At 38.2% G+C, this 13,069-nt stretch overlaps 1 protein-coding gene across 1 annotated transcript; it reads left to right on the top strand.

The window, feature by feature from the left end:
• The first annotated feature begins 1,637 nt into the window (after positions 1-1,637).
• On the top strand, positions 1,638-13,069 carry SVIP (small VCP interacting protein). The gene is made up of 5 exons (XM_074275779.1): positions 1,638-1,642; positions 2,819-3,083; positions 7,861-7,911; positions 9,439-9,549; positions 12,224-13,069. The coding sequence occupies exons 1-5, from the start codon at positions 1,638-1,640 to the stop codon at positions 12,236-12,238; spliced, it is 447 nt and encodes a 148-aa protein (XP_074131880.1). The 3' UTR covers positions 12,239-13,069.

Below are 13,069 nucleotides of genomic sequence, written 5' to 3'. Positions count from 1 at the left end.
GGGAAATTATTTTTAGTGGAAGATGAGTTAAATTAGGGGTATATTTGAATTGTCTGCAAGATCAAATGGAACAGGGGGGCATAAAAGTGGAGGGAGAGCATAGAGGAGAAAAAGAAGCAAAGAGAGAAAAAAAGAGAGAAACACAGAATCAAAAAGAAAAGGACAGTACAAAGCCTTGGAGAACACCAATAGTTATGGGTATAGCATCTATGATGGCCAGGAGAAAAGAGACTAAAAGAACCACCAAGTGATAATTGTCACAAAAATCCAGGAAAAGGGACTCTTTGATAAATTTTATTTATAAAAATAGACAACAAAATCCATTCTTAGTAGTGTCTTGAAAAATAAATATGCTGGAGCTTATTGCCTTTTAATATTTTGGTCAAGAGACATATGTGCTGAAACTGTAAAAACGTTCTTTTAAAACATCCTAAAAGTTCATAATATGGGAGCACATCACTATGAAAGTAGATCCTTGGAAAAAAGAAACAAAAACCCTCATTTCTAAAGCAACTGATTATTATGTCTCTAGTTAAACATGAGTAAATGTCAGAAATCAATAAACCAGACATAAGATAGCATTTTAGGTATTTTGCTGCCACTTTTCTTAACTATGGGGTGTTGTGGCGTTTGGTTTTTTTAATTGTAGTTATATTGCAAATACAAAATTACTTTCTTCTTCTGGTAAGTTGTAAGTTATAATGATATTAAGTAAGATTCTTTTTAATGTGTTTATGTTTCTCATTTCCTGGGAGACTAGCTTATAGCCAAGGGCAAAAGAAAGGTCTGCAAATTGGTTTTCAGTAATTTTAACTATATTGACTCTTTCTTGGGTTGGATGAAAATTCGATTCATACCTGGAGGCTGAAGGAAAAAAATGAAATCCCATATAACATCTAGGTTGACTTTTAAACAAACATAACAAAGACAGGAGCCAAATGAATTATTCTCCTTTGCATAGTAGTCAAGTCAGGAAGCCACAAGTTTATTTCAACAAGATTTCAAATCCAAATATGCCCATTCCTGTATCAAATCACTTTAGGCCCAACTATAATTACAACTGTGATAAACAACTAATAAAAATAAACACGGGGGTAAGAAGAATAGGCTAAGATAGCACTAGAAAGATTAATTTCAAGGGATCTGCCTATTTTAAGTAGAACAAGAGGTATGTAAGCTACATTTGCACTGCCTTTAGGGTAACTGGCTTATCCTGGTCAGGACAGCTCAACCCTTATTTGAATTACAGTGTGTTTTAATTTAAGAAAGATTCCCTAGTGTGGACAAAATACTGAAAATGGCACAGAATAACAACATTTTATTTATGCAGAACCAAATCATGGCGCTCAGTACTGAAAACAGCTCATTCAGAAGGAAGCAACTAGTGCAAGCAGGAAATGGTATGAGCCTGAGTAAAAATTCTCCGCAAGTATAGAAAAGTCTCCCCAGAAATCATGGAGCAAAACTGAGTAAAGTGAGTTTGATTCCTGAGTGAATTGAGGGTCTCTCCGTTCCCGTTTACCTGTGGGTGAAAGTGGTTCCAGTATCCCGTTATCTCCCAGCGGTGATCTGTAACCAGGCCAGTTCTTGAAGTCTTTCTAGTTGGGTGCAACCTGGTCTAGCTTATCACCACCGGCATGCGGTGGCGGAGTAGGATTTTTGTGCTGGAAACAATAAAAAAAAAAGTAGGACAAAATAGCAATAGTATTTATATGCCGTTTAAAATTTCTCCAGGAGCCTTAAAACTATGTTTCCATGAATGTGCTTTTGTTACATAATAGCTTATCTTCTAATATTTTTTAGTGCATCAATCAGGAAAAAAAACAAAAACAAAACAACTTTTGCATTCTTCTCAGTAGGATCAGAGAAATAGTTTTCTCTTAACAAAGGGGAAAAAAGGCAACTCAATTTTATTTCTACATTAAGCAGCGCATTTAGGGTTAGTTATGTACGGGTCTAATCCTGGATGGGGATAAAAAGAAGACTCCAAGCTTCTCCCAATATCCCCCCCTCCCCCCAAAGAACGTAAATTTGCTAATACAGAATAAGACGACAAGGCTAACTAGAGTCTGATCAGGGTAAAGAACACATTCGGATAAATTCCTTCAGAAAAGAATAAAAAGAGATCAGTTAAACCTGGCCCTTGTAAGAGAAATGGTTGAAGGTACATGAACTGAGGAGTTTTAGGATCAGCCCTTCCAAACGCAACCACAAGGCATTGTGGATAGAATTCTGAACTAGGTTTGAGGAAAGCCCGAGTTTAAATCCTAGTGTAAGATATATATGTGTGTGTGTGTGTGTGTGTGTATGTGTGTGTGTGTGTGTATTTTTAAACATAATTCAGCAGAGAGTAAATATCTTTCATCCATCACGTATTGGGGTGAGAACGGATGGTTGTTCCAAACTAGGCCGTGAGCGTGCAGAGGGGGCCTCCCATTCTATCAGCGGCCGTGGGCAGCGGGCCCGGAGTCTCTGGAGGGCAGAGGAGCTCACACAGCCCTTCTTCCCTTCAATCTGACTCACTTGCACGTCCTGGCATCCCCTCCCCGAGGTCACGGAGCTCTTCCAGAACGAATGACCCACAGCAGCCAGAACTGACCACGTGACCAAATCACGTGCCTCAGTATCCCCATCTGTAAAACAAAGGGGTTCGATGGCCTCGCCCTAAAGCTCCCTTGGGTCCTTCGGATTCTACTTTTTTCTAACGGGCGCTGCCTCTCCTGGGACACTTCCGGCTGACTTCACCTCCCTGTGCCCAGTTCTTTATCTGGGAAGTGTGGGGGGGACGGTAATTGGCTGGCTCCACTATCCCCTCCAGCTCCACGAGGTTACTCTTAGCCCGGGTAGGGCCAGTCTCAGCACCTTCCCTCCGGGCAGGTGAGAACGCGGCCCAGCTGAACCCCACAGGGAGGGGCGGGGCGGGGCAGGCGTGGGGGGCGGGGCTGGAGCACGCCGGCTTGGGCGGGGCCACCCCACCCCCCAGCTTTCTTAGCGGAGGGCGGCTGGGGCTGGTGCCACACGGAGTGGACATGGGGCTGTGCCTGCCCTGCCTGGGAGATGGGCCCCAGGACCCGCCAGACGTGGTAAGTGGGGCCTCGCCCCTCCCCTGCAGACCCTCGCCCCGCCCTGTTCGGGCTCCCCCACTTCGCCCAGGAGCGACAGGTGGCCCTCGCGGCGGCCGGCTGCGTTCTTCGCCACGGCCTGCCGACTTCTCGGGGCCCCGCTTGGCCCTCCCTTCCTCCCTCGGGTTCCCTCCGGGGCCGATTGGGGTCCCAACCGCCCGGGCTTGAGGTGGGGGCGGCGGAAAGCTAGGGCTGCTGGAGCCTTCCACGTGCAGGGCGGGGCCGGGGCGGGGGCCGCACGCGTAGGGGCCTGAACAATGGGGCTTGTGTGAGGCGCCCCTCCCCCGCCCGCGGCTCTGTGCGCGCCCGGCCGGGTGGGGGCAGTCAGCCGGGCCCGTAGCTGGGGGCAGCTGAGGGACGGCCCCCGAAGTTTCATTGGTTAGAGAATTCCCAGGTGAAGGCGTGGCCAGGACCTAGCCCACCTGCACCTGCTCGGAGGGGCGGGGGATGGGACCCAGCCGGTTTGTCCCAATTCCTCATCTGTGAAATGGGTACAGTCTTTAAACCTGCTTTCTCAGGCGCTACTGATGATCCAGTGAGATCACAATGGCAAAGCAGCACCCAGCGCGACGTGTGGCGCGTACTAAGTGCTGTACGAATGTTAGCGATTATTACTCTGGTATCTAGAACAATGGCAGTTCACTGACTTTCTAGTATGGAACGGCAAAGTTAACAGCCTGGCGCTTGCTAAGTGCTATATAAATATTAGCTATTATTATTCTTATTACTCTGATAAATGGGGTAGGTTCCGTGGCCTTCCTGGAGTCACCTGGTGAGAAAATTCCCTCTCCCACACAGATTAAAAGCTTGAGTCATCTAGAGCCCAGCTACTTAAACTGCGTTTCAGGGCCCAGTATGGACACTCCTACCTGAATGTGGAGATTGTGAAATTGTGATTTTTTTTTAATCAGCAGATATTTGATTTTTATAACCATTTTATATATCTATATGAGCAGTACCACAATAAAATTTTTCAGGTGAAAAGTGGTTACAAATGGGAAAAGGTTTTTAAGAAACACTGGGCTAGTGTGGAAGCAGTCCGAGGCTTAATCTGGAGACAAATAGCCAACACAACACACGTGAGAGAAGGAATGGAACCCATCCATTTCTATCTAGCTTGAGGACGGCTTTCTCTCTACCACACCATGCAGCTGAGGTTTTACTTCTTCAGAGACCTACTCTCCATTCCTTGCCCTGTGTTGTGTCTCTTAAAGATAAGGATAGGAATAGGACCTGTAATTTCCCCTAATTTATGAAACTTCCAAGACGGGATACTCTGAAGAAAGGGAAAAAAAAAAAGCAAATCTGCACCTTTTCCACAACTGATAATCTTGGAAAAGTACCTCAAACATGGAAAGGTGGACTGCTCAGAGTCATCTAGTCAGTGTATGGGGGATTTCCTTACAGATTCAACTAACTTGGAGGAACTGCCCTTTATGGCCTCTGGAAGAGGGAGAGCCAAGGATTTACACAACTGTTATTAACACTGCCTCTATGGCTTACTGTTGTGTGATCTAGGCAAGGCTTTTACCTCTGGAAGTAAACCTCAGGTTCCTCTTCTCCAAAATGAATAATATTTACTGTATTTGCCTTTCTTAGTTATGAGGAACAAGTTAAATAATTATGCTTAAAAGTGGCAAATTTGTCCATGTGACTTGAAAATCATTTAACTCCTGTGCATCTTCTTGACCACCTTTAAGTTATTGATATTGATTAAATTGATTAAAGATATTGAGACTGCTTTGCTAGGATGCTTCATAAAGGTGGGAATTGAAACATCAACCATTAAAATTTAAACTTGCTAGAAGAAAGAGGGGAAAAGGCCACTTTTCTGGCAATTCAAACTCTCACAAAGTTTAATGAACTCCCTCTCCAGGGACTGGCTTCTCCTACTTTGGGTGGGGGAGAAACCTTTTGATTATATTATAAAAGGCTATTTGTGATTTGTTGTTTTTAAATAAAGTCTAGAACTGGAAAGGACCATAGAGGCTTATTAAAGTCAATGAATTTATTTTACACATAAGGAAATTGACTTGACCTAAGCAGAGTTCCCTAGTTACCAAGTGGTAGTGAGCCCAGATTGTCAGATTCCAGAATCAAGGTTTCTTTCCATTGTTTGGTGCTGGAACAGAGAGCTTAAAGTCCTTTCCAACCCCAAAATTCTGCAATTCAGTGAACTTCTACTCTCTCCTGGTAATAATGAGAGCCAGAGATTTTACTTGTTTCCCACTACACTTCCCCCCTCCTCATATTTTCTCTCCTTCCCCTTTTCTACCCCCTTTCCCCCCCCTCTCTCCTTCCCTCTCTTCCTCTCTCACCCTTCCCCTCTCTTCTTCTTTTTCCCTCTCTGGAATTTAAATTTATATTATAGATTCTATATTGGAATTAGCCTGAGAAATCAGTTTAAGTTTTTTCTTTTTATGATTGGAAAAACAAAACCTAGAGAATTTGGGCCTTGCCCAAATTGCCAAGAATTGAAATTCCAGGTCATGTGACTCTAAAATCAAGTTCACTCTTCTTTATACCTGACTGCTTTTCACCAAGTGTTCTCTTGGTCACTGACATAGTTTCATTTGGATAGAGAGGATTTTTCTTTTCATTCAGTGTTCTTTCCAGTTTCATTTTTCCTGGACTCTTGAAAGTATTCACTTAATTAGAAAACTACTTGGGAGTGCTCCTAAGGTTACTAATCATTCTGCTGTGATTTCTGGTTATTCATTTGTGTTTGTTTACAGTAAAATTTCATATTAAAATGTCTCTACTTTGTTTTTATGGTATTGCAAATGCTTATTCAATTTATTCATCTCTCTGGAAGGTTCTTTTTTTCAACAGCAGTATGTTTACAGCATTATGTTCAAAGAGGACCCCTAGAATACTCGGGGGACTCTTTCTCTCTGGGCAGAAGTCTCTTGAGAAGCGCTCGGGCAGCAACAGGAGCTTGGGAATCGAGGAACTTTCGTTGTATCTTGAGCTTTGGCACATGCTAATATCCTTAGCATTTCAGTAACATTCCACTTGTATACAGAATATGTCTTGTCTTTTCACCTTCAATTTAGAGAGGCTTGCATATGATTTATCCACTTATAACTTAACCATGGCACTCCATAGTTGAAAAGGGAAAATATAAAGACATTGGGGGCCATAAAGCAGTTTTCTGAGAAGTAACCATTTATATGGCCCAAAGTTATTAACGCCAGGATTACAAATTATTTTATGTACTTTTTTGAGTCTTTAGTAACAAACCTTTCATAAAGCAGTACTTGTTAATTACTCTACTTGGGAAGCTGCCTCCAAGCCTTCAAAGAGAAGAAATAAACATTGTTTCCTTCTTTGCTTTAATCTCAAACGAAAAGTAACAATTCTTACCGAGGCCAACCCTTCTATTATAATTTAGTAAGCTATTAAGTGCTTACTGAATTACAGATACTGTGTTAGGCTCTGGGATGCAAGGAGGAACTTTTTTACTCTTTGGTTCTGGTTGAGCCCTTGATTCATCCATCCTTCACTTTCTTTCCCCTTTATTTCTCTCCTTCCTCCTCCCCCTCTCCTTTCTCTCCCTTCCTCCCCCACCACACTCCCTACTATATTTTAATGGTATTTTCATAGTAAGCTCTTTCCTTAAAAAAAAAAATCAGAACCTTTCTCATTCTTAAGATAGTAATAAGGAAAAAAAAAAAACTTTTTTGAATTAGCCACCACTTCTCAATTAATTCTGATCTCTTCTGCCCACTCACACAGTTGACATTCCACTTGAGGTTGATAGAAGGGTCACCTCTTGACTTTAACCTCCTTATTGACTTTTGAACTTTCTGTCTTCACTATAATCCCATTTTCCACTAACAGCCAGAAGTAGAAGTCTGACAAGGCTGTAGACTTTCTCAAGACATTTTGGTAACTTCCTGTTAACTTTAGGAAAAAATGAGAATTCTCCAGCTTGCCTTTTAAAATCAAGAATTGGTCTGTAGCCAGCTGCATGCATGTTATTCATCATCATTCAAAATTCCAAGCAAACTGGCCTTGCTGTTCATCATATACAACCTTCCATGCCCCTTTATGCTGTTATATTGTCCCACTTGCATGGGGGGGTGCTCTTCATCCGATCTAATCCATCTTTACACAGCAGATCAGTTCCCCTCCCCCCTTGCAGCATCTGCCTTTTAAATCTAGAATAAAATATGTACTTTATTGATGCTCTTTTTAACCTACATCAAATTTCCTTTTCAGCCTTGTCCATAATTTCCCTCCTATACTCTCTGATCCTCCAGATTGCCCTCCTCACTGTTCTCACATTGGTTATCTAAGCATACCAGAGTAAGGGCAGTAGTAGTTGGTGGCTGTCAAGGAGACCTGACTATAGAAGGTAGTACTGGAGCTTATATTAGAAGGAAATCAAGGCTCTTTTGAGCCAGGGATGAGTACAGTGTGTATCCCCAGCCCTAGGGTGTGGGAACGAGTGGAGGAGGCCAATAGCCCATACCCATGGTGAAATCCCAGTTCTCTGACCTCTGGTTGCCTTAGAATGGCTCTTTTTCCTTTACATGTGTGGCTTCTAAGTGGCCCAAAGGCTTACAGTAAGCTAGGAAGTTTTCAGAGCAAACTGTCTAGTTGAAGGATTTGGTTTGCAGGTCTCCTTCCTATTGCAGCACACTGCTTCCTGAGTTAGCAATGCAAACTTGCTGTTCTGTTTTCTTAGAGATTTTCATGGTTATTTAAAAAAAATATTATCAATTTTTCACAGGAAGAAAAAAGATTAAAACTTGCAGAAGCTGCAGAAAAAAGACAAAGAGAGGTAAGATTTGAAAAATGCAGTTCTGGTTATTGGGAAAGATTTGAAAAATACAGTTCTGGTTATTGGGAAATATATATATATATATAATTTTGTTACTATTATGTGCTAGAATTTTTGAGTGCAACAATTCCTTTTTTAAAAGAAGCAAAAAAAAAAAAAAAAAAGATGCCTGAAAAATTCAAAGGTATTTTACTTTATAAAAAGATTTGTCATACAATTGCTATAAATTGCATGCAAAATAATAGATTTAATTTTTTTCTATGCAATTTTTGAAGGAATATCTTATATGGAATGGAAATATTAATTAACAGTTTATTAGGAACTAAACACTGGAGTACAAAACAGAAAATTAAGAGTCCCTTCCTTCAAGGAGGTAACACTCCTTCTTGAAGAACACCGTGTATCAGAGAGATGATGCCATCACATGCAAGTGAATCAGATTAAAGTAAGGAAGGCTGTGAGTCACCAATCTCACTTTCTCCCCCAGAGGCATCTGGGTCCAGTGTCTAGATAGAAATCATGAACACTGGAGATGGTTGGCCCAGGGAAAGGAAAAAATAAAGGAGTCAAGTTTGATGCAGGTGGAAACCTACAGTATGTACTTAGTTTCTGACAAAAGAGTGGAAGAGATTTCAAAGTGGTTAAGATCTTGGGCAGTAATGGCAGGGCGGATGGTATCTAATCAAAAAGAGATTGAATTCAAAGGTCACAGGGGAGTTGGGTTTTGGGGTACTTCCAGCAAAAGATGGGGATGGGGAGATGACAATCCCCTGTGAAATGGATATCTTTAACAGGTGCTATGAGCGGGTCTGAAGTAAAATGTGCCAATCTTTTTGTGCTTGGGCTTTTTTCCTTGTTCAGTGTCATAATACTTCAGATTTCAGGGATCCATGACGTCATTTATTTTGGCAATTTCAAACCACAATCCCTCAGTGCCTTGATATTTAGTCTTCATGAGTTATTACTGAAAAAAAAAAATAATCTGGTGATTAGATTTGTGATGATCATCCTCCTTAAACTTTAATTTGCTTTAATTTTATGTTCTGTCACTGAGTAAGGCATAATAAACAAAATATAAAAATACCTAAATATTTATTATAAAAAATAATATGTTGAATGAAAAAAATGATTGTCAGTAAGGGCAAATTTAAAGACTTTGAGAAAATTATTTCAGTATGTTTGTTAAACAGAGGTTTATGTGAAACTAAGGATAAAATTAAGCCTACTTTTAGTCTGTTTTTATCAGGCTTGTGAGCCTAAAATGGATTTTACATTTTTACACATGATAAAACTCTCTATAAAAATGTAAAGACTTAGTTGTGACCTGTCAAAAACAAGCAACACATTGCTTTGATTTATAGGCCATAGTTTGGGGACCACTATTCTGAATTCTACTTAAGCCATTATAGGCATTCTTCCCCGAGTAAACTCTTCTGTAGAAATATACTGGTAATGCACCTGACTTTTATTTTGTGTTTTAATTACAACAGAAATCATTTATATTATTCTCATTTCTTTTCCCTAAAGTCTTCATCCCGAGGAATTTTAAATCTGCATTCTGTAGAAGAGAAGAAGAAAAGAAAGGAAAAAATTGAAAAACAGTTGTCTTCTGGTGGTTCATCTCAAGGAGGGCTCCGAGTAAGTGTAAAAGATGCCCACTGAACTTGGAGTCTGGGGACTTTGTTGTTGGTTGTTTGTTTGTTTTTTTTTTTTTTTTTTTTTTTTTTTTTTTTATATTTTGGTAATCGTATTTCAATATGTTTGGTTTCCTTTGTGATTCTCTGTATTTTTTTACATTTAAAAACATTCTGATGAGATTTCTGTAGATTGTCAGACTTCCAAAAGGTTTCATGACTTAACAAAGGTTAAGACTCTGTGAGTTAATGTACATCATTTAAAATAACTTGCATACTGGATTTTCACTTATAGAAAAATTATTTTAAAATTGTGATATTTGGTATTAAATTTTTAAAAAATTTTCCTTTCATAATAAATATTTGGCTATCAGAAGAAAACTTGAAAAATAATATTTGTCAGACCTGGGGTTGTAGATTGAAAGGAGATGAAAAGATTATTTGATTTATAATAGACCAATTTAAATGAAGAGATATATATATATATATATATGTATGTATATATATATATATATGTATGTATGTATGTATATTTATCTAATAGGAAAACACATATATATCAAAGTAAAAAAAAATTTAGATAAGAGCTGGAAAATAGTATCTTCATAGTTAAGATTTTACAAGTAGAATTTTTTTTCAAGCCAAAATAATTAAAATCAAGTTTGTTTAAATTATTTTCACTAATGGAGAGAATTCACTAGAGCAGATTAAAAAGTCTTTTTGACTGGAGGATGACCATACTTTGCAAGATCATTTTCCCAGTTATTTATTTATATTGTTGAGATACAGGAGCTGAGCAGTTAAGCTGCCTGTTACAGGTAGTTCAAGAATAGGCTTTTCCCTAATGATATTTAGTTTTGTTATTTTTACATTACTCTGACTTTGAGCTTCTTATAAAGGCTATCTAAGCTTTTATCTGTTGCTTCTTATGTAAGTATGTTAAAAATCTGTGAATTTTAAAGAGAATATTTAAGTGCTAATTCAACATAGTTATTCTGTGCAATAGATTTTCCTTTTTTTTCTTTTAAATACCATTATAGAAGAATTAATAAAATAAAGCGAATAAGAAAATGCATATCTAATATATAGATGTTTTATTTCATTAATAATTTTTTTTGTTGTAGAATTTTTGTCAAAACTATTACCTTATTTCACTTAGAGTTTTGTAATAAAAAATAATCTATTTGTTAATGTAACAAAAGGCCTGAGTGGACCTTCCTTCCCATCTAGGACTTCCTCTCTGAATTTAGTTACAGATGGGAAGACAGACAGAGAGGGATGTCCCCTGCCTTGCCCATAACATGATAACGTGTTATTCATGTAATGAAGGACGTTATCTTTATCAATTTTAAGAATGTCAAACACTAGAGAAAGAAAAGCAGGATATGGAAAGAGTCCTGATTTGGGAGGTAGAAAGTTTGTGTTAAATTCCATATATCTGCATATTCTAAATAGGGGAAGACCCATGGGCCTTCATTTTTTTTTTTTTTTTTTTAATCTAGACAAGTAGAAGTGATGGAATAGATAAGAGTATGGGACTGTTAAGGAGACAGATTCAAATCCTGCCTTTACACATTTATTATGAAGGCAAGGGAACTCAACTAGTACATGACAACTTCTGTGAGCCTTAGTTTGCTTATCTATAAAATGAGAATGATTTTCTCTGTTTTTGTTTGTTTGTTTGTTTGTTCTTTTCAGATCTCAGTTCAGATTCTACCTTTTGATAAAGATCTTTCTTGTCTTTACCCCTGCCACTGCTAGTTTCTCTTCAGAGATTATCTTAGTGTCGTCCTCCTATTATGATTTGGGCTCCATGAAGGCAGGAACTGTTTTTGCCTTTCTGTGTAGTATAGTAGTGTAATTTAGAACAATATCCAGCATGGAAGAACACTATATCAATTCTTGATTTGACTACCTCCCAAGATGGTTGGAAGAACCACATAAGGTACTATCTAGCTTTGCAAACCAAAAAGCTCTGCACAAATGTGACCACTGGTATAACTGTAAAATGAGTATTGTGAACGGCTCATCTCTACAATCCTATTATACATAGCCACAACAGTGAATGAACACGAAATGCAAAAGCAAATAAGTTAGAATAACCCATGCCCTCACAAGTACTATAATCTACCCAAGTGGTCAAAAATACAAACCTGATTAACACAAAACACATGCTTTTACTAGGTAATGGAAATTAGGGACATATTAATCTTTATTCTTAGCATGATCCCCTGAGCTTACATTAACTATTTAAATAAAACTTTATCTAGTCCTTCAATCATGGACCCAAAGGTCTTAATTTTCTGCCTTGTGCCTGGCTGGTCTCCCAGTTTTGTTGCTGTTGTTTACATATAATTCTTTTAGTTATGATCTTTTGATCTTATCCTGGGCTAAGATTTAAAACTGAACTACACTGATGGGTTGGCAGGTTTTCCTTTCTTAATTTCCGTATGTCTCCAAGTAGAATTCATGTCTTTATCCGATAGCCTTAGAGCTTTCATCTCTTACTTTGGTCTGAATGTTTCTGACAAATCTTGAGCAATATTCCTGGCTCTTTATAGAGCTCATCTTGCATTTCTGTGTATGTGACTACTATTTTGTTTGTGCATTATAAAATCAAAATATCTTATTCCTGGAGATTTATATGGAAGTAAAAGATATCTTTTCATCTTTTTCAGTGGACAGTTTCCTAAAAATGTGTGCCAAATGGAAGATAAGACCACTGCCGATAACCTATGGAAAACTGAAATCAACTGGCATTTCGTAATGTGGCTTTTGCATATAACACATTAACACTCTTCTCTTTTAATGTGATAAATGATGAGTAAACTGTATACTGGAAATTCTTTACTTTTTTGAGCAGACAAACCTCAGGATATTTAATAAGATGGCCAAAACTGTTTACTATATAGTCTCTTTATTTTTGCTATATTGAGGGCAGGGATTGTATTTGTGACTTTACAGAGATAAAGTTGTACTGCATAATAATATATTTCTGCTTTGGGTAGTAATGATTAAAACTTTAATCAGTTTTTCAAATTACATTATCTCTTCTTTGTAAAGAAAAATTAAGTGAACATTTATAGCTTTGCTGACATAAATTGTGTTTATTTTGTATTTATACTGACAATGTTTAAACCTTCAATTTAATGACTATAAGTAGAAGGAAATACCCAAAAAATAATTTGGGGGCTCAAATGAAACCAACCTTCCCCATACTTTTTGATTCACTCAGTGCTTATTTGTAAGTAAATAAAAGATTTAATCTGATTATTTTCTGTTCAAGTTTATAAAAAAAAAAATTATGTAAAAATGGGGTATTTTCCTTCACTTAAAATTTATTGGCTAAATTTAAAGCTTGGTCTTTTCACTACCAGAAGAGGGCAGTGCTGTGCTTGTAGAGAAAATATCTGATTTATTTCTCTAAAAACTTTTGTTGTAATTAGATTATAGACTAACATTTGTCAAATTATGAGCTTTGTTGTCACTTTTTAAAATCTATTAAAAAATTGACATAAGGCAAA

Source organism: Sminthopsis crassicaudata, chromosome 6, assembly GCF_048593235.1.
Source record: "Sminthopsis crassicaudata isolate SCR6 chromosome 6, ASM4859323v1, whole genome shotgun sequence".
NCBI classification, from domain to species: Eukaryota; Metazoa; Chordata; class Mammalia; order Dasyuromorphia; family Dasyuridae; genus Sminthopsis; species Sminthopsis crassicaudata.
This window is presented reverse-complemented; position numbering and strand designations above follow the sequence as displayed.